At 40.2% G+C, this 22568-nt stretch overlaps 1 protein-coding gene across 3 annotated transcripts in view; it reads left to right on the top strand.

Moving 5' to 3' along the window:
• The window catches only part of ELL2 (elongation factor for RNA polymerase II 2), an 84424-nt gene extending 67307 nt beyond the window's left edge, over window positions 1-17117 (top strand). For 2 of the 3 annotated variants that reach the window (XM_089679139.1, XM_089679138.1), the window contains 4 exons: window positions 4563-4626; window positions 6580-6751; window positions 10227-10271; window positions 11386-17117. In XM_089679139.1, the coding sequence (XP_089535265.1) occupies window positions 4563-4626; window positions 6580-6751; window positions 10227-10271; window positions 11386-11502 (398 nt within the window). In that variant the 3' untranslated portion in view covers window positions 11503-17117. The remainder of the gene's footprint in view (window positions 1-4562; window positions 4627-6579; window positions 6752-10226; window positions 10272-11385) is intronic. The other variant, XM_089679140.1, reaches the window with a different exon arrangement.
• The last annotated feature ends 5451 nt before the right edge of the window (window positions 17118-22568 follow it).

A 22568-nucleotide genomic window follows, 5' to 3' on the forward strand; every position in this document is an offset into this window, starting at 1 on the left:
CTGGAGTCGGCATGTAACATTGCTTCAGGCACTAGCTCACCTTTTCTTCCCTTTTCACTTGGTCTTTAATACAATATTAAACAATACTTGCTTTTATTACTAGAATAACAGATCTGTTGCGGGCAAGAAGTCAATCAAAAAGCTCGGTTTTGACACAACTTCAGTTTCCAAATGTCACAGAAATGGTGCCATATCACCTTCTGCCTTGAAGCTGTTAATATGCAAATGTACATGGTCAGGTGTGAACATAGAGTTTCTCTTTTGATCGAATTGTGCTGATTTGACTAAATGTGCACAGAAGCTTGTGCTCTACAGATCTTTCTTGGTAGTAGGCACCATAAACATTTTTTTCTTAAAGCATGTCAAAGAAAAATAACAAAACAAAAAAATTTTAATACACCTCTGTAGAACATGCAACATGTTTAAAACCGTAAAACATGGGGAAATGTGTAGTGATGGGTTGAACACACCCATGTTCGGTTTGTGGTCAAACATTCGACCCTAATGAATATTCGACCGTGAACTTCAAACTCAATGCAAGTCCATGGGACTTGAACTTGTAAATTCGAAAGTGCCCATTTTGAAGGCTTATATGCAAGTTATTGGCCATAAAAGGGGTATGGGGAGTCAGGTACTGGCCTGGTGGTTTTGGGGGTCTGTGGGCAGGGGGGGCTTATTAGCATCAGGGTACCCGTTTAAGGGGGCACCGTGATGCTGCCCCCCCATGAACCAAAGGGTTAAATTCAGTAAAAAGATGCCAGACTTTTGAAAAATTTAATTGAACAAAAAAGTTTTTTTTTTTTTTAAAAAGTCCTTTGACGTCCTTCCCAGATCACTCTTTGCGCGTGCCCGCAGCGCCGTTCTGTGGTGAGACCTGTCACCGGCTGTTTAGCTCGGACATAGCCTATGACAGATCTGTGTACCTGCCCGGTTGCCAGTACCATGTGACCTGCTGTGACCAGTCAGCAGGCCATATGACAGTTGTATACAATGGATGGCTTCTTTTCAGGCCATCCATTGTATAAAAGTGTCTAGCTGTGAATGGTCACAGTGATCACATGCACAGGCTGGGCCAATCACAGCCCATCCTGTGCAATGTGGTTAGCTGTGGCCAATCACAGCTAATCACAACAACAAAATCTGAATAAATTTCAGTTAAATTGCTTGCTTATAGTAAAGAAATTCTTTGCTATAAGCAATTAAATTGTGTAAAAAAAAAAAACACAAAAACTGATCACTTCCCAAAGTAGTACAATGTTACTATGGTAACCTTATACTACTTTGATCATTAGTGTAATATGAAAAACATGTAATAAAATTAAAAATGATCAATTTTGTCACCAGGCAGTGTCCCTGATCACTGCCACACCAGTTATATGATGATGCTGTACTGCACTGGTGACAGTATTTTTTTTTAATTTCTTCATTTTCCAAAAAAAAAAAATACAATGGGAAAAAAAACTCGCCATGCCTCTTATGAAATATGTCGGACTGTCTGCTTTGCAAAAAGGGGTCATTTGGGGGATATCTGTACTGTTCTGACATTTTTGGGTCTCAAGAAATTAGATTGGCTGTCAGTACTTCAGGATTGATACATTTTCAGATATATCCCATAGTTTGTAAACGCTGTAACTTTCCTACAGACTAAATACTGATTTTGTTATTTTCACAAAAAAAGTAGCACAATACATCTTGGCCTAAAGTTATGAAGAACAATTATTTGCAAACTTTTGTAACAGATACAAAGTTTTTTTTTTTTTGTTTTTTTTTTTTTTTTTTTCCCCCCCCCGTTTTTTTGGGGGGTTTTTTCCCCAAAATTCAGTCTTTTTTTTGTTTTGTTTGGTGATATTTACCCCACTGGGGGTTAATTTTTTTGATAAAACGAAAGCTGTCTAGTTGTGTGAAGAAAATGATAACATTTTAGTTTGGGCACAGTGTTGCATGACTGCAATTGTCATTCAAAGTGTGAAAGCGCTGAAACCTGAAAATTGGCCTGGGCAGGAAGGGGGTAAAATTGCCCGGTATGGAAGCGGTTAAATATTTCCAGTAAAAACATTTTAAACTAAATTTCATCAAATTTAGGCCAAAATGCGTTCTGCTGCATCTTTTGCTAAAAAAAAAGAACCCAATACGTGTAAATTAATTGGTTTACGTGAAAGGTATAGAGTTTACAAATGGCGGTATATATGCTGGGCTTTTTTTTTTTTCTTGTAATTTTTACTAGTAATGGCAGTGATCGGCGACTTGTAGCAGGACTGCAGTGGGCATTCTGACACTGGTGGGAACTGACTTCGTGTCACTGACATCCCCTGTGTTTGTGCTTCACTGTAAGCACACCGCTTTGCATGGCTGCAATATATATTTTATTTTCTATATATATTATATATTTTCTATATATATTATAATATATATATTCGTGCTCATAATCCACCACCAGAAGAAATAAACTCACCAGAGTTTCTTACTAATTAATTAAAGCCAGCAAAAACGCTGTTGCTCTGGGAGCGGAGCGATGGTAATAAAGGAATCCAGATATTCAAAGCAGTACTCTATAGAGGAATGGAATATCCAAGCTTGGGAGCAATACTCTGCAGCAGCAACATCAAGCCAGCATCCAGGAACCTTTACTTAATCGTCCAATTGTCCTTTACTTAACTAGTTGCCGACCGCAGATAGCCGAATGACGGCTGCACTGCGGCCGGCCAGTTCTGGGTGGACGTCATATGACGTCCTCCCAGAACGCGCTCTCCTGCCCCCTGGGGCGCGCACCTGGCGATCTCTGTGATCGCTGTGTCCTACGGACACAGCTGATCACGTGATGTGGTAAAAGGCCAATCACAGCGGCCTTTTACCACGTGATCAGCGGTGTCCAATGACACGCTGATCAGAGGGAAATGCAAGTGCCGGTTCTCGGCTGCACTTTCCTCACGCTGTCAGATCGCGAGGAAAGTACTGCCGAGAACCGGCAGTTGTCAGAGCGGGGATCGGCACCGATCATCAGGGCACTGATGATCAGTGCCCCCATGATCGGTGCCCAGCAGTGCCACCCGCAAGTTCCGCCCACCTGTGCCCAGCAGTGTGCCCACTAGCTCCGCCCACCTGTGCCCAGCAGTGTGCCCACTAGCTCCGCCCACCTGTGCCCAGCAGATCGCCCAGCAGTGCACCCACCTGTGCCACCTACCTGTGCCTAGCAGTGCCCACCCACCTGTGCCACCCACCAGTGCAGCCCAGCAGTGCTGCCAGTCAGTGCCCAGCGGTTGTGCCAGTCAGTGCCGTCTATCAGTACCCATCATCAGTGTCACCTATCAGTGCCGCCTATCAGTGCTGCATATCAGTGCCGCCTATCCGTGCCACCTCATTAGTGCTGCCTATCAGTGCCCATCAGTGCTGCCTCATCAACGCACATCAGTGAAGGAGAAAAATTACCTGTTTGAGAAATTTTATAATAGAAACAAAGAAACTTTTTTTTTTCAAATTTTTTTGCACTTTTTTTTATTTATAGCACAAAAAGTAAAGCGCCCAGTGGCAATTAAATACCACCAAAAGAAAGCTCTATTTGTGAGAAAAAAATGATCAAAATTTCATATGGGTACAATGTTGCATGACCGCGCAATTGTCAATCAAAGTGCGGCAGCGCTGAAAGCTGAAAATTGGCCTGGTAAATAAGGGGGTATAAGTGCCTGGTAGGCAAGTGGTTAAAGAACCAAGACCTCCACTTGTCGTCCTCCGCATCTCTCCAACCTCCACTTATCCCCTGCTCATATCCATAACAACTCCTTGCGCACAGGCAGAGGGCACAAGGTGGTATCGGGGCACACAAATTGTGGCAAAATGGGTATTTTGCACTTATCGAGCAGGCATAACAAAATACTTTCAGTAGACCAGAAGGGGGCAAGGAAGTTCATTTTTGGCAAGTGCAATGTACCTGTCTTTTCTGCCAGTCTTCCTGCCAAGTCACACATCCCAGTGACTACTTTACTGAGATATTTCATGGCAGTCCATAATGAAGCTTAACTACATTATAGAAGTTTCTATCTGTTGAAACTGTTCCAGAGAAGGTTTAAATGGTCAATTTTTTTAAAAATAAGTTTTTAAAATTTCCCAAAGGCCAGTGCCTAGGTAGTTGGCCAAACCTGCACTGTCATGTTGCAGCAGTCTTATCTTCACAAGTCTTATGGTATTGGTACTACTAAAGTAGGTGTTGTTTTTGCTGTGTCATGCTTTGTGTAAACTATTTGCTTTCTTTCCTTTTTGTATTCAGCACTGTGGCTGTCCATTACTTGGTGTTGCAAATATGCAGAGTGTACCTAGTTTTATTTGGTGTGCAAAGATTTTTATTCTCATTTTCCTGCCACATGGCTGAGACTGAAACATTAACCTTTGCTCATTTCACATTTAAGTTTGTGTAGGTTGTTGCAGTTTTAATGTGTGCCTGTGTGGAATTACTTTTATGTGATTGATATGTAGCTTATCTTTACCCAGAGTACAGGAGGTGATTAATATAAAATGTATCTTGTTTTGTCCCTGCATGATTCAGACTGTTTTTTTTTTCCTTCCCATAGATATTCAAGAATCTTGCATAACTTCAGACCCTTCATCCACAACAGAACTGCCAGATTACATAGTGTAAGTGAAGACGTATCTTGTCACTTGTCAGTAATATGTCAGTGTTGCAGTGCCTTGAAAAAGTATTCATACTGCTTGAAATATTCCATATTTTGTCATGTTACAACCAAAAAATGTAAATGTATTTTATTGGGATTTTATGTGATAGACCAGCACAAAGTGACACATAATTGTGAAGTGGAAGGAAAATGATTAAATGGTTTTCAAACTTTTTTACAAATATCTGAAAAGTGTGTGGCATTCATTTGTATTCAGCCCTCTTTACTCTGATACCCCTAACTAAAATCTAGTAGAACCAATTGCCTTCAGAAGTCACCGAATTAGTAAATAGAGTCCACCAGTGTGTAATTTAATCTCAGTATAAATACAGCTGTTCTGTGAAGCCCTCATTATGCTGTTTGTTCACTAATGTTCTCTAACAAACCTCTGAAGGCCAAGGAATACACCAGACAGGTCAGGGATAGTTTTTGAAGAAGTTTTTAAAGCAGGGTTAGGTTATAAAAAAAAAAAAAAATAAAAATATTCCAAGCTTTGAACATCTCACGGAGCACTGTTCAATCCATCATCCGAAAATGGAAAGAGTATGGCACAACTGCAAACCTACCAAGACATGGCCGTCCACCTAAACTGACAGCTCGGGCAAGCAGAGCATTATTCAGAGAAGCAGCCAAGAGGCCCATGGTAACTCTGGAGAAGCTGCAGAGATCCAAAGCTCAGGTGGGAGAATCTGTCCACAGGACAACTATTAGTCTTGCACTCCACAGATCTAGCCTTTATGGAAGAGTGGCAAGAAGAAAGCCATAAGAAGTCTCGTTTGCGAGAAGCCATGTGGGGGACACAGCAAACATGTGGAAGATGAGACCAAAATTGACCTTTTTGACCTAAAAGCAAAACGCTATGTGTGGCAGAAAACGAACACTACACACCATCCCCAATGTGAAAGATGGTGGCAGCACCATGTTGTGGGGATGCTTTTCTTCAGCAGGGACAAGGAAGCTGGTCAGAATTATTGGGAAGATAGATGGAGCCAAATACAGGGCTATCTTGGAAGAAAGCCTGTTAATGTTTGCAAAAGATTTGAGACTGGGGTGGAGGTTCACCTTCCAGCAGGACAACAACCCTAAACATACAGCCAAAGCTACAATGGAATGGTTTAGATAAAAGCATATTCATGTATTAGAATGGCTTAGCCAAAGTCCAGGCCTAAGTCCAATTGAGAATCTATGGCTAGACTTGAAAATTTGCTCTTCAGTTGCTGTCCATCCGATCTGACAGAGCTTGAGCTATTTTGCAAAGAAGAATGGGCAAAATGTTACTCTAGTTGTGCAAAGCTGGTAGAGACATACTGAAAAAGACCTGCAGCTGTAATTGCAGCGAAAGGTGGTTCTACAAATTGACTCGGGGGGGGCTGAATACAAATGCATGCCACACTTTTCACATATTTGTAAAACATTTTGAAAACCATTTATCATTTTCCTTCCACTTCACAATTATGTGCCACTTTGTGTTGGTCTATCACATAAAATCCCAATAAAATATAAAATAAATTTACATTTTTTGGTTGACAATGTGGAAAAGTTTCAAGGGGTATGAATACTTTTTTCAAGGCACTTTATGCAAGTTAATATGCATCCTACCTAACCCAACAAACCAAATGTGTATTGCAGCATACCAGATGCAAATTTTGGTTGCATTTTAGTTTTTTTTTTTTTTTTTTTGTTCCCCCCCCTTATGATTTGACTGGTCCACTTGGCCCCTTGAACTTGTCAGATCTAAGGTGCAAGATATCCTTCTCCACATTAACTGCTTAGATTTTATGCTTGTAGTTATGTCCCATTTTTTTCAAGTTTGAGATTTTCTATGGTGTCAGCTTTCTCTTTAACAGCGAATGCCTTTTACTGGAATGTATTTTAATAGGCTTCTCACAGCCAACATAAAATTTTTCGTTTGTAGGAAATACACTGTCATTGTGTCTAATGAGCAGAGGCAAAGCTACAAGGACGACTTTAACTCTGAATATGATGAATATCGGAGATTGCACGCCCGAGTAGAAAGTATCACCAGAAGATTTATGCAGCTGGATGCACAGAGAAAGCGGCTGTCTCCTGGTTCTAAAGAATATCAGGTGAGAATTGCTGCAAAGTAAAAAAAAAAAAAAAACTGTGACATAAGATACCTGTAGAGATAGGGTAAATACCCTTCCTGCTGCCCCTTCTGCAGACCGCCACTCTACTGAGGAGGATTTTTCCCACATTAGCTCTGCAAAAATGGACACTTCATGGAGTGTTTATCTCCATGTCCCCACTGCAGTGTTCAGGGGCTGCTCCTGCTGACCCCTACATCACCACATGAAATATCGATTTTATTATTTATTTCTTAGAGGTTTCTGTAGACAAGTTTTTTCAACATTGATATCCAGTGGCAAGGCAAGCACTTGTTTTGTAATTTTAAAGTAACTGTTTAAATGTTTTTTTCTTTTTTTTTTTTTTTTTTTTTTTTTTATGAATACATTTGACTGACCAGTTTAATTTGGCAATCAGAGTTCAGGTCCATTTTTAAGTTTTTTGGTTTTTTTTTTGTGCAGCTCAACGTGTATAACAAGTTGAATGCCTGTACTAGAATAGGTCCTTTTTACATGGTTACGTCATCCAATACCTGCAGTCGCATTTATTTTTTTTGTTTTTCTGCAACATGGGGAGAATGGATTTGTTCTTGGTATAAATAACATTAGCCGTAATTCTAATGTTTTTGAAGCTTTTCTATAGTGTGTTCTTAACCATACACCACAGGAGATTTAATTCTTGGATTATGTTCTGCCTCCGGGTGATTGAACACTGGCAAATCGCAAAGCTAGACCCAATGTTGCATAACCCCCTCCCACTCCCAGCATTACCTTTTTTGCAAGTGTCTGCCGGTGATGGACCCTGTGGGTCTGTCTGCCGGTGATGGACCCTGTGGGTCTGTCTGCCGGTGATGGACCCTGTGGGTCTGTCTGCCGGTGATGGACCCCAGGCCAAATCCTGAGGAAAAGGGGTCCAACAGAGACAGTGATTCCCTTTTTGTTGAAGGCCAGAAAACCTTCCCTATGTGAGATTTGGATTTATTGAAAGCTGTGGTTTTTTTTTGTTTTTGTGTGTTTTTTTTTTTTGTTTGGTTTTTTTTTTCCCAGTCAAAAAAAAAGTGCAAACCTACCTCTTCTCTCCAACTATCCCCAAAACATGTACAAAAGCATATTAGGTAACAGTAGTTTCATCTGCAATCCCACATTGCATTGTAACATATATTAAGCGTTACGATTCTCATCTCACATAAGGTTTACCATCACACATGGAAAGCTTATTTTGCTTGGTGTGAAGAGATCTTCATCCTGGAAAAAACTCTGTGGTACAGGTTTTCCCTTTCCTTCAGTCAGGTTTGGAAAATCCTTTGGCCCTGAGGACTATTAAGTACCAGGTTTTTGTCAGCATCACTAGTGAGTGTTACATCGATTAAGAGGGTTAATTTACTTTCACTTTAATTACACTTCTACTGTGAAGAATGGTTTCTTGTGCTACACAAGGTAGTTTTGACACCTCAAAGCTCCATCTTACTCTTTCTCAGACTCCAAAACATCCTAATGTGATGGCTGTACATGGTTTAGATATGGTTGGAGCTGTGTGAAGCCACTGCCTTGATTCATCAATTTGACACTGTTTTGCTTAACAACTTGCCCTCTAGATGATTTACCTCCTTCCTGACCAGGCCATTGTTTGCGATGCGGCACTGCGTTCCTTTAACTGACAGTTGCGCGGTCATGCAACACTGTACATAAATGAAACTTGTATCATTTCCACCCCCCACAAATAGCTTTCTTTTAGTGGTATTTGATCACCACTGTATTTTTTTTTAGTTTTTTGTGCAAAAACAAAAGTCCAAAAATTAAAAAAATATATATTTTCTGTTCTAAAACGTATCGAATAAACAAACATAAAAAATAAAATTTCTTCATAAATTTAGGCCAAAATGTATTCTGCTACATATATTTTGGTTTAAAAAAAAAAAAAAAATCCCAATAAGCGTATATTGATTAGTTTGCGCAAAAGTTGTTATAGCATCTACAAACTATGGGATACATGCTGAATTTTTTTTTTTTTTTTTTTTTAAATGCTAGTGATTGCGGCGACCAGCAACTTAAAACAGGACTGTGATATTGCGGCGGACATTTTTACATGAAGTGACACTCTTTGGGAACCAGTGACACTAATACAGTGATCAGTGCAAAAAATATGCACTAACGGTGTACGAATGAAACTGGCTGGGAAGAGGTTAAACAGCTAGGGCAATCAAAGGGTTAACTGTGTGCCTAGCTATGTGATTTGTGTACTACATGTGGTGCTTTTCGTGATTCTGCACAGGACAGCCACCCTGTAGAAGTAAATTTGCTATGGGGCAGTTGTCAACTGGTTAAGGGCTCAGAAGGGACAAGCCACCCCTTGAACCACATTTGCTAGGTAGATTAAGCAAAATTTTAGTTAGGCATATCTGTAGGGAATGATTCCTCTCTTCCCTGTAAAGGCTCATTCCATCAAAAGCGCTTGGTGCTTTGTGGGCTTTTCAGCATCGGGCTTCATTTTTACAGTTCTATAAGGCTGCCACTTGGTCTTCTGCACACATTTTGAGGGGTTATGCAGTTAGCAATAAAGATGTGCACACCTATTTTCTATACCATTTTTAGCAAACGGCAATAGATTACTTTGCAGGGTGCTTAAAACTCTCCACAGTGTATCAATCTGCTAGTAGCATTTTTAAATATATAGAGTAAGCACACCACACAACAAAAATGCTCTGGCAATAAAGTTACAGTGCCCTGAAAAAGTATTCATACCGCTTGAAACTTTCCACATTTTGTCATGTTAAAACCAAAAATGTAAATGTATTTTATTGGAATTTTATGTGATTTACCAACACAAAGTGGCAGGAAAATGATAAATGGTTTTCAAACCTTTTTACAAATATCTGAAAAGTGTGGCGTGCATTTGTATTCAGCCCCCTGGAGTCCATACTTTTGTAGAACCACCTTTCGCTGCACTTACAGCTGCAAGTCTTTTAGTCTTTTTGGGTATGTGTCTACCAGCTTTTCACATCTAAAGACTAGAGTGAAATTCTTTTGCAAAATAGCTCAAGCTCTGTCAGATTGGATGGAGAGTGCCTATGAACAGCAATTTTTAAGTCTTGCCACAGATCTCAATTGGATTTAGGTCTGGACTTTGACTGGGCCATTTTAAACCCATGAATATGCTGTGATCTAAAACATTCCGTTGTAGCTCTGGCAGACTCAAACAGGTTTTCTTCTTAGATTGTCCTGTATTTGCCTCCATCCATGTCAAGGGGTATGATTACTTTTTCAAGGCACTGTATTTTGGCATATACAGCTATATAATGGGTACAAATATCCAAGTATGTCATATCACATCAAGCATAATACAGCATGGTTATTTGCTCGACTGTTGATTGCAACCAACAAAAATAATGATCATGCTTGAACAGCATTTAAAGTAATTCTGTGCTTGCGAAGTTCCTTCCTTCCGTGCACTTTATCAAAGTCCATCTTTATATTTCAGGTTCTGCATGAGCAGGTTCTCAAGGAATACCGTAAATTCAAAGAGGTAGGTGTTTTTATATTGCTGAACTGCAGGGTTCTTTGTAGTAAAATGAGCAATCGGGTGCAATCCAACATAACCTCTTAACCATCGTAATATTAAAAGCGATTGAAGTGAATGTGTGTAGTTTTCATTTGCCCATATCCTGCCGAACTTCATTTGCCCACTTTTACTATAATAAAGTCTGTTGCTAAAATGTTTGAAAACTGTTTCCTGCAAAGAGTAAATGATCACCTTTTACTGCTGTTCACACTCACTGTCTGCTGTTTTTGAAAAATCTGCCTTTTGGTAGTATTTCATTCTTTACCCATGGTGTGCTGTGGTTCCTCCTGCTAGCCCTGACACTGCATCACTGCTGAATACAGTAGTGGTTATTTACATTATTTTTCTTTGTCACTAAAACACTGCAAAGGGTTTCCTGCAGAGCAAGGCTTAAGCAATGCTAACAGTAGACTGCAGTTCCTGCTCTAGAGTCAGAGAAAGCTGGCATATCTTGACAGTAGGTTGTAGAACTGTTCACAGGCATGGGATCTCCACCAGACATCTTAAAATGGTACATTTGTAGGGTGTTGCTTTGGACAACTCCCAAAGACAGCTACACCATTTAATTTGTAGCAGTCGTGTATGCTTACACACATTGCAAGGTAAAGTTGTTCAGGCACTGTACTTTGACATGCAATTTTGCAACACTTGGGACTATGACTGCTGTTGCTTTGGTTAATTAACTAGGCACTATTTGAAAACAGGAAGTGGTAACAGAACATGGCTTTTTTTTTTGTTTGATTTTACACTATATCACTGGGCCTAATTAATTAAAGCAATTTGTGGAATAGTGCAGAAATTGGTGATCTTTCCTTTTCTGACTAAATGCGAATGTTAAGACAGCCACATCTACTGTATCTTAAAATGTTGGGGAAAAGGTAAAAATTTGAATGGTAAAGATGTCCTTTGCAATGACAGTAGCATTTAGGTGGAAGTGTGCACAAAGAATTCTTTACCAGAGTCCCTGAGAGAGCTATAAAATTAACTATATGTAGACCTGTAACCACTGCAGTGCTTGCTAATCTGAATTACCCAGCTGACTTGTAGTAATTTTTTTTTTTTTTTATTCTGTTCCCAGGCAAGTCCAAACTATTATGAAGAAAAGTACAGATGCGAGTACTTGCACAACAAGCTTGCCCATATTAAAAGACTAATAGGAGAGTTTGACCAACGACGGGCAGAGTCCTGGCACTAATGCTCTGCTTAGACAAGATGTGAAAACTCAACTTTATTTATTTAAAATTCCACATGTGTTACGCTAGGATAAAGCAAAGAAACTTTTCAGGAGTTTCAGTATTAGCAGACATTGTATTGTTTTCTTCTCCTGATGCCCAACCTTCCTTTATCCTGCTTATTTAAAAGCTGCTTTCTCCTCTTCCTTGTCCTTTGGACTGTCATTTATCTGTGGAAATCAGTATAGCTACTGGATCTCCAGTGCCTATACCTGATGATGAACTGCGCATTTATGTAGCATAATCATGTGCTTTAGATAAATGTCTGTCTTCTGATCTTTCTTAATGCAAACCCTTTTGCCTTAAGTGGTATAAGGTAAAAAAAAATTTGCACAAAATGTATTTAAAAAAACCTTTAAAAAAAATGGTGGGTTAAGGGACGGAAAAAGTGTATGTAAAAAAAAAAAAAAAGAAAAAAAGGAAAACACCTATCTGTCCTTAACGTGAACGTTAACTTTCAAATCGTACCCCCTGACTTCAATGGATGCCTTAAGGTGTTTGCCTGTTTATACTTGGTGTAGTTAAGTATTAGCTACATTGCTTCCCCTCTCATGAAAGCAAGTGGGAAGTACTCTGTGGCCTATCAGCGTCTAGGAGTGTGCTTGTACGCGTGCAAGGATTGCGTGTGTGTGGGCATGCATGATGAAATCTCAAAGCTGCTATGAAATAGGCCAAACGCTCAGGTTTTAAACAACTGACGAGTGTTATTGTAGGGTTTTTCCTATGACTTTGCTATTTGTATTGTGGGAAAAACAGAAGCATTTCCATTTCAAGGATTTGTCCACATTATTAGGAGCGAAGGGAGGGCTGATGAGGGAGCTGGTATTAACCCGAGCCTAGCCCTTTCGGTAGAGAGGGTGTAACTTCTTGTGAAGGGGGTTTAACCAAGACACGTTATTTTGGGTGACAAATTAAGAAATATAACCATGTAGGTAACCTATTTATATACTGATATAAAGTATTTTTGAAAGATATGCAAAGAAGCTATTTACCTACATGTATATTTAAAGATTTTTTTTTTTCTTTATCTCCTGCAAACCAGGAGCTGAGTAAAGTACAGATTATATTTAACGATAAGAAAATACTGTGATCATCAGACAGCACAAAGTTGCATTTCATGCAATGTACCAGTTTACTTTAATTGAAATTACTTTTAATATGGGAACAGACGAACAGGCTTTTTGGTTTTCTGACATTCTGAATAAACTGAAGTTCACTTATTTTTTTTCTTTTCTTTTGCTTCTTTCACCCCTCCCATAAAAAGTGCTGCCAAAAAAAGGGACACACATTGTTTACAGATGTGATCAGTGGAATGTTTGCCAAAAAAAAATTGTTGTCAATATCTGTAATAAATATTGCCTCCAGCATCAAATACAATTGCTTTTGTCTTTCTGTAAACCAGAATGTTTGTGTCATGGGGGAATCTAAAATCGCTTGTTAAGGGGATACTGTTTTGACATACCTGTGAAATGGTTTGATCCATTTCTTGGTGATGCCCAGATACAAGGTCATCCTCATCACCATATTGCTCTTTTTACAGAAGGGACTTAAAAATTAAAAGAATAACATTTTCTTATAAGTTTACAAATGGCCTTAAATTAACCAAACCATTATTGCATTGCAAAAAACTACTAATTGAAAGCTTAACTTTTTTATGAATTTTCTTCCTTTTGTATCTACAAATAGTCATTTGAACTATAAACTCACAAAAGCGCTCTATAAAATGAGGAGACTTTGTGGTATAAATTAGGATGCAATACATTTCTCAAATCAATGGGCACTTTATACCTGTAGATGAAATATCAGACTGTTATTGGTCTTAAGGGCCATTAAAATGTTTATTAACTTTCTTTTCTGTGGCTGCTTTTTCATAGTCAAATTAAACATATCAAGTTTTGTCGGCTGTTTGAATAAGTGCTATACGCATGGCTACATGGTGTATGGTTACTTGGCTAACAATTTGAGTCCATATTTACAGTTCACCATTGTGTGCAACTATTCTGTACCTCCATTGCAAGGTATAATCTCGCAATTTGAAGGGATAATTGTCCATATTTGGGGAAAATTGTTGAAGCTGTAGCTTAAACGTTCAGGAGAATGTTTAAAATGTTGCCATCAGTTTCAGATCTAGTTAAACATTTTGGATATTGAATGTAATGATGGTATCATAAGTGCATAAAATCCATGTGCTTTAGGGTCCATAAATGTGTTTCTTATTGATACTTCCTAAAGAGAAAATTAGATCTATATGAAATTGAAAAGATAATTTGGGAGAAATCTTATTTTGTTATTGGTCTTCATTGTGGATGAACTTCCATTTTGTAGACAACCTCACCTTTGCCACTTACTTTCTGGTTTACAAGACAAATGTATTAATGATGAAAAGTATATTTCCAAGGGGGAACACAACTCTATGTAAATACATGAGACAGAACACGGAGTTGGCCCTAAAGTGCACCTGACTCCTAAAGTTTCAGTCTTGTGGGCAAAACAGCACAGCCTATTGCATTAGAAAACACTGATGTCGAAATCCAGTGAAGCTTTCACATGCTTGGTGAATGGATAACATTGTACTTAAGGAAAAACTCCACGTAAGCATTGTGTGTTGGGCTGTTTGCGTAATATATGCAAGCCAAGAAGACCAGGTGGTCGCCCTGGGTTTGACTGTCTTGTAGACGTAAATGGCAGACAATTCTATATTAGACTATTTTATTGGTGATACTGCTTATATTGGTCAAGAAAATACAGCTCCATTTTCTGCCCAGTCATTTTTGTGTCAAATCAAGGTTTCCCAATTGACTTGAAGTTTTGGCCCACATGACAGAATAAGCCTGGTGTAGAAATGCCACACATGGCTTGGAACTGGGAAATGGAGATAACTAAATACTCCATTCCTCAGAAAAATGCTTGGGTGAATTTTTTTTTTTTTTTTTTTTTTCAGTAAAGCTTACAGGTGAGGCCTGTAGGCATTTGATGAACTTTGAACAGTTAAAACACTCATCACTGCTTTTGGCCATTCTATATTTTTTAGTAGACACTGTTGTATTTCACATTCCTTTATGAACAAACAAGTCCAGAAAAACAGATCTTTGCAGTATTTATATTGGTGGATTTCTAAATAATTAGCCGCATTAACTGGAGCGCCACTGTCCACCCCACTACCCCCTTATAACAATGGTATTAAAATAGTAAAACAGACACGCTTTTTTTTTTTTTTTTTTTTTTATAAGCTGTTAGACTAAAAAAAAAAAAAACGCACACACTGAAGACTGTCCATACCTACATCTTCAGGGGACAATGACAATGATTGTGTTCATGTCAGAGGCCTGTGCCCCCTCGCAATGCACTGTAGCTCAATCTGCTTGCGTTTTTTGCTACAGGACACATTAATATTAACAGCTGGTGTGGGAACCAGGCATTCAACAACCTGACATGTTAGATGCTGAAATGTCTTCCACAAATCAGATTCATCACCTCCTGGAGAGCGCTTTGGAACCATTCTTACTGGTAATTGACAAAAACGTTAAAGTTTTCCATTGAGTTCTACCAAAAGACAAATATAAACTAAACCTGCATCCTCCTAACCCTGAACTCAGTGGATGTAAATAGCCAAAAAAAAAAACCTAATTTGGTGGTTGCTCTAACAGAAGGAAAAAAACTGCATAAGGCAGATGCTCCCTGGAACAACAATCTGCAGTTGTATGAACAGTGTGTGGTTTTTTTTTTTTTTTTTTTTTTTTTTGTTTTTTTCCTCAACATTTTTCTGGTGACTGTCTAATTAATCATTTCATTCAAACATGTCCCTTTTTATGTGTGGGGCCCAATTTGATTTGATGCTTCATGGAAAGCAAATGTTTATGTATACCTAACCGCCAATTACAATTGATTGTTTTGAAAATGTGAAAAAGTTTGATTGAAACTGGGAAACCACGATGTTTTTTGTTCGTTTTTTTTTTTTTTTTTTGTTATTTCCAACGTTCTCAATCGCTTGTAGCATCTTTACTTGTTTACTGTTAAATCTCATGTTGAGTTATGTTCTGCCCTCTGCTATAGGGCTTTGCCTTTTCGTTCTCGGAGTATTGTGAATGATTGTCACTTTCATTAATGTCCTTTTTGTGTGTTTGTTTTTTTAAATGAAAAAGTGTAACTGTGGAAAGATTCAATCCAGTTTGTGATATTCCATGTTCTTTGTTGCTGCAAAGTAAGGGCCTTCAACTGCACAACTGTTTAACAGAAGTATGGTTTATATGGTTTCTTGTACTTGCCTTTTTTGCTCAATAATCCAATCAGAATATCTGGAGGTTCCTGAGTAATTGCAACACTAAGTCCATGCTTAGTATAACTAGTAGCTTAGCAGTGCATGTGTCATTCCTCTCTCCTTGGCACAGGATAAAATGAGCTACATGGGTGGTTTTTGGTGGCTTAGAGGTGCTACTAAAATCTGCTAGTAATTACTATGAGTGGCAGTTGATTGGCAATCATGTGGAGCAAAAGGCTCTGTTTGGTGCGACCTACACAACTAGCATGTTTTAGGAATTAATCCTACCCAAACTCGGTGCTTCAGTTGTGGGCAGTTGGTTGCTACTATATGGTACTTGGATAGCTTCTACTCAAGAACCATTTCTTCCATCTGTTTATCAACTGTTAATACGTTTTTGTTTTTTTTTTCATGCAGTGTGCTTCAACTGGCCTAGTCAGAAGCTCATAACACCCTTTATTTTTTTTTTTTTTTTTTTTTTAAGGGCAAGGCTGTGTATACTTGAGTTTCTGGCCTCAGCGCTAGATTCAAGTTTCAAGGACTGACAGCAGCAAGTTTCCACTTCAGCCTCTTTCCCTTTTTGGGGGTCAGTGGTCTCTACCAGCAGTGTCAGTTAAGCACTGTTCACCCTGCACCTGAGAACTGAAAAAGAAAAATGCAGCAGGCTTACTGATTTTACACCTGTATATGTGTAGCCATAACTACCCATGTGGCAGTGGATATGTGGAATGAATACAATGCCTTAGCAAACCGACCAGAGAGATGCAAAACTTTCACTCTCGCAGATACACATACCTCCTATTGGCAACCATACTTGATGCATGTTCAGCTTCTCCTTCCATTCCTAAGGGCTGTGTTGCCAAAATAGTGTTCGAACCAAGTGATTGGATTTACAGAATTGAAATTTTAAATAGGCAAATTCCATAGCTCCTCTGCCCCATTTAAAACACAGCCAGAGAAAGTATTGAGAAGCTTTTATCTGTGTATGAAGGATTTCTTTTGTGTGCGCTTTATCAAACATATTTCCTGAAATGTGTAACCTAATCTTTACATTCATCTACTGCTAATGGGGCTACTGTATCTGACGATGTGTCATAAAACGTGCATCAAACACAGAAGAGTAATTGAAGTTTACCTTGGCTGTTGAACCTACACGAAACCATTTACACTTTTTTCTCAATTGCTCCAATCATGCTGTATTAAAGGAATCTCCAAGGTGAAATGGAGTTGGGGTATTTTATTAGCTAATTTTTGAGCCAATGTTGCCCCAATGTGTTCAGACAAAATAAATTGTTTAATAAAATGTTAACTTTGAGCATCTTGAATGTTTGAGTGCTTTTATTTCCATAATGTTGAATATGAAAAGTAGCATTGCAAAAAGTAATTTGCATATAATCCGTTCACAACATACAATACATGGGATTGGATGAGCCACATAGTGTTCTGGAGCCTGTAAATGCTGTCCAATCATAGGGAAGCCTGACTGTGGGCCTTTGAGTAGTAAGTTTCCTATTTCTACAGTACAAGATGCAGGCTTTTTATTAATTATGATGGCTTTATACGCAGCCACCCTCAGATGATTGGACACTGGCAAAAAATAAGAAAGGCTGCAGAGACCCCCTTCTATATAACCACTCCCAGCTAGCCTCCTCTTTTTGATAGTGTCCTTTTTGGTGATTTGATTTTTTTTTTTTTTTTTTTTATAACTAAGACTCTTCCCTTTTTATGTGGAGGTTTTCTCCCTATCTCTTCTCTGGATGAGGTTGATCATTCATTTATAACAAAAGGTTTCATTGTAGCCACTACAGCTTTTCATGCGGTTCCTGGATTGGGTGGACTGATATTCTCCTAATTTAAAGGAAACCATTGCTACACTTACTGATGCTGTGCAATCTTGTTTAGTGTTGGAACAGCCAAAGTTTGCTCATCCTAAGAGACCCAGTATTGGCTCTCTAAAATTGCAAAAAACATCCTCTGTTTCCATACAGGACAGGTTTCACTAGTTATTTCAGCCAAGAGGCACAGGAAAAGTATTAGACAAATGGCTTATGCTCCAACTCCAGGTAATTGGGGGAGACGCGTCAAAGCTGAAACCCATTTCTGCATAGCCACTCAGTTTGCCTCAGCTTTTTCTAGTGTCTCTGCTCAAAGATTTTCCTACTATAATATTCTATACCTTTTTTTGGGTATCCTGTAGCTTTCCCTGATGATGCTTTGATATCAGCACTGATCCAGGTCAGTTGCCTCTTGGCTTACTGCAGCTTCGAGGGACTGTACCCGGACTCTGCGGATTGGGGAAGACCTGTAAGTTGCTAACTGGCACTGGACCCCACAGGATGCACTCACCCTGGTCTACTGCTGCTTCAGTGTGAAAAGTGCAGGACGCTAGTCCACTGTGTGGAGCCCAGATCTTGAAGGATCTCTTTTGGGGTTAAGCCTGACCATGGCCAGAGGTGAAGTTGGGTCTCTAAGGGACTGGTAGCTCTGAGATTACTCAGAAGGCACCATGAAGTCTTGCATTGCAGAGTGCTGCGCTTGCACCCTTGAGCAGTAGATAAGGGTTACAGCATGAATTTTTAGAAGCTGGATAGGAGCTACTTTTACATTTATATTTGGAGCTTTTGCCCCTTTAAAGGCCAGTCCCTCTCAAGAGTGTGTGCGGGTCTACCCTTGAGCCACACTGTGCATGCACCTGCCCTCTTCCCTGGGGGAAGGTGTTTTCTCCCAGACAACAACCATATAGGACACTGACTTGTGAAAAGGCAGTTCATATGCTTCCAGGTGGTGGCACACACAGATGCCTCGCCATCCAACACACCTCCTGGTCTAAGTTGTGAGTACCTTGAGGATTGTTATTGCAAAGCATATGGTGGCCCTTGGACACAAGGGAGTGGGAACCGTAGGCTCTGTCAGCATCTGTGTGGCTAATGGCGATATGGAAGGGGTGACTCTTACCTTAATAACCTCTGCCATTAGTTGTCCCCTACTTGGCTCTTTTACAGAGTTCTCCATCCAGGTTCTCTCTGACTCCCACTGGGGCACATACTTCTGCTACATTTGCTTCTAAGGAGGAATTCTTGTGCACCATGTCAACTATTGTGGACATCTGAACAGATATGAAGCTCAAGAATCATAAACACTCCAGTCACCTTCTCCACAGGGGTTTTCTAGTGTCCTTCCTCCTCTGAACCTAGTAGGGTCAGTAGAAAAAAAGTGGCTTTGAGAGAGGAAGTTTTCGCCTCATTCTACAAATCCTCCAGGAAGATGTGCTAACCTCTGGTATCTATCAGGCCTAGCGTTCCACTGTGGGAGTCCTCACTGAGGTGGTGCAAAGGAATATACAGTACATTGTTTTTCACAACCAGAAACCTCCAAGTTACCAGTTAAGGATCCTGAAAAGCTCCAAAATAAAGTCCCTCCCACTGCATCCACATATTCAGGGAGTACTGTATGAGGATTGAGCACACTCCTGACAAGGTATTTTCACTTTCTAAGAGGTTTTCACAGAAATACCCTATGCAAGAGGACATGCGAGAAACTGATGCACTCTGCAGTATCACACCTGAGCAAGACCATAAATTTCCTGGTAGATTGTTTTAATGTTTAGGGACCATGCAGATAATATCCCTCTTTAAGGTGTCCTTTCTTTGTTAGGTGCAGCCAAGCAGCCTTTAATAGCTACTGAGAGAGTTTATCAGGCTCTGATGGTCTAGGCCAGGGGTAGGCAACCTGTGGCTCTCTAGCTGTTGTGGAACTACATTTCCCATGAGACTTTGCAACATTACAAAAACTGACAGTTGCAGCTATGACTTGCAGAGGCACGATGGCACTTGTAGTACTGCAACAGCTGGAGAGCTGCAGGTTGCCTACCCCTGGTCTAGGCTAAGCACATGGGTTCCCTTCAAAATAGTGTTCCCGGAGCTGCTACACTGCTGGATGGGTTAGGAGACTCACTCCAGCAACTTTTCTGTGTGGGCCTTATGCCAGTTTACATTAGACACATTTTGTGGCTCGTGTTGTTTAGCGAAGCCTCCTGCAAGAAACGCCTAGAATGTATGCACTTTGAGGGCAAAATGGCTTTTTGGCAGTGCTTGGATACATTAATCCACAAGATCACTGGGGGAAAAGTACACTTTTCTATTGCAGACTTCAGTTCCAGTCACAGAATGGGAACCACGTTTTATGTGAAACATAAACTTCCAGTCTTCCGAGGCAGGTGACAAACTCTCTCCTTGTATGGGGCAGGGAGGGGAGTGCAACTGCTGGGCTTTGCAGCCATTTGGTACGTTGGTGGTTTGTGGCTGGCCTCCTCCAAGCCTTATGCCATCAAATATGCCTTTTGCCCTGGCAGAGAAAGCACCTTACTCACTGCGCTGGGGCTACTAGCTTGCAAGGTGGAATTTCCCTGGATCCAGGGCAAAAAAAGATTCCTAACCGAATGGCAATGTGCAGCTCGTTCTGGATCTGAAGTGGCTGAATGGGATTCCTTTGCGTTCATAGGTTTTGTTAGAATATGCTTGGCCTATGATTGTGCCCCTTCATCAGGTGGTTTTCCTGACCTTGGAGGACATCAAATATGCCTACCTGCACCTCAGCTTCACAAGCGCTAATTGTGTTTTCCAGTGGTAGAAATTTCAGCTTGTGGTTCTGCCTTACCACAGGTGTTACCAAGGTGTGGTCTCTGGTACTAACTCTTGGGAGATCCATATTCTAGAATATCTGGTTGACCTACTTCTGCAGGAACAGATGAAACCTTCCATGTTCAGGACCATCAGACCACTTACTAGATCCTGAACTCCCTAATATCTGCATCAGACCTGTTGCACCACCTTTAATTTAGGGCCTAGTCTTGGACACAGCTTTGGCACACCTTTTGAGTGTAAAGTACAGGATTGGTGGTCCTTGACTTGCCCCTTGGTTCACTTCTGCATAGGGTATTGGGATTGATGGTGGCCTCCTTCAAGGCAGTTCCATGTGCCCAGTTTTACTGTAGACTGCTGTAACTCAACATTTTGAGCGAACTGTTGGCGCTTTATAAATACTGTATAATAATAATTTTGACAGTTTGGGACAAACGGGCTTTATCCCTGGATCAACTTTGAGCGCCTGAAGAGTTTAGCCAGGATGGCCCTGGAGTGGGGGTTGTCTAGTCAAGCACTGGAATCCGGGAAGTCCTTTTTTCTATGTGGTCTGAAAGGTTCTAACAAACGCCAGCCTGTTGGGCTGGGGAGGAGTTTCTGTTGGTATTGGAAACATAGCTGGTGGAAGAAGCTTGGCAACTGATCAGTGTTTTGAAGCTAATGGCACTCTGATTGTCCCTTTAGCACCGGACTCCCCCCTATGTCGGGGTTTCGCAGTCAATGTACAGTCTGACAACATCACGGCTGTGGGATACAACTATACCCGGGCAGCACAAGAATTCAACCCGCTCTCAATGTTTTGGCCCTGTCCATGGTGCAGATTCCATGTGTAGAAAATTGGCAAGGGCACTTCCTCAGCCACCAATGTCTGGATCACAGATTATTAGATACCCAACACAGACCATTTGGCAGGTTCAGCTTTTGCTTCAAGGGCTCATTACTCCATTTCTGCCAGGAGAGTATTTTCATGGTTCCCAAACTGAATGGAGGAATTTGGCCCATTCTGGATCAGAATACATTCAACGTGTGCTTACATGTTCAAAATATTTGCATGGAAAATGCCAGGCAAGTCATTGCCTCCTTCCCTTGAATTTTCTGGCATCAGTAGACATCCGGGATACCGCTCTGCACATTCCCATCTTTCAGTCACATCAATCTGTGTTTTGCAGTGGTCAGTCAGCTTTACCTTTTGGCCTGAAGAAAACATCGCTGGCCTTTTTTCACAAGGTGGTGTACCTGGGTCTGACATTGAACAGGGTCTGTCCAGAACCTTTCTGCCTAGGTCAAAACTTCTGTCTTTGTTCCTATGCCAGGTTCCCCTGGGCCCAGAGGAAACCCTGAGTTTGTGATTGCATGAGCATCTTTGATTTCATGGTTGACTCCTTTAAGGCTGTACTGTACACCCAGTTTCACTCCAGACCATTGCAACTCAACATTCTGGCAGCATTGAACAGACAGACTTGGCACCTAGGGTTTCGCACATGCTCCTGACCTCCAAGACCAGGCTTTCTTTAGCGTGGCAGATTTCCATTAGAAGACAAAAAAGGGAGAAAGAGAAGTGCACACCCCTTAGTATAGTAAAATATTGTAACAAAGGTTTTTTTTGTTTGTTTTTTTTTAATCTTTGTTACAATCTTTTACTACACTATGGGTTGTGCACTTCTTTCTCCCTTTTTGTCCGTTAACCTCCCTAGCGGTATGATTATGTCTAGTTTTGTGCTCAAAGCGGTAAATTTTTTTGCATGGAAATATGTTTTTTTATTGTAGGCCTTTAATTTTTAGGAATAACTCGCTGAAATCTGTCCGAACAAGAGTCTAGTAAACATACCGGGTATGATAAAATTTGAAACACGAAATCATAAATTATAATATAATAATCAAAATAATATAATAATTTAATTCAATAATATAATCAAACCAAAAACACTGAAATTTGAAATAGAGCGCCAAGTTCGCACATCACTGAGCTTAGTCGCAAAATCGTTTTCAGTGTCTGATGACGAATTTCCCCACAAATCATCACTCAATTCTGCAAGTGGTTCTAATTTACCATAGCTGTTTTCTAGCTGGTCTAAAACCGGTTTTTACCTAAAGGGATGCCATGGACTTTTCTCAGTTTCAAGGCAGAAAG

The sequence above is a fragment of the Staurois parvus genome, unplaced genomic scaffold (assembly GCF_062004578.1).
Source record: "Staurois parvus isolate SC_StPar_1 unplaced genomic scaffold, SC_StPar_1.0 ptg000218l, whole genome shotgun sequence".
In the NCBI taxonomy this organism is placed as follows: domain Eukaryota; kingdom Metazoa; phylum Chordata; class Amphibia; order Anura; family Ranidae; genus Staurois; species Staurois parvus.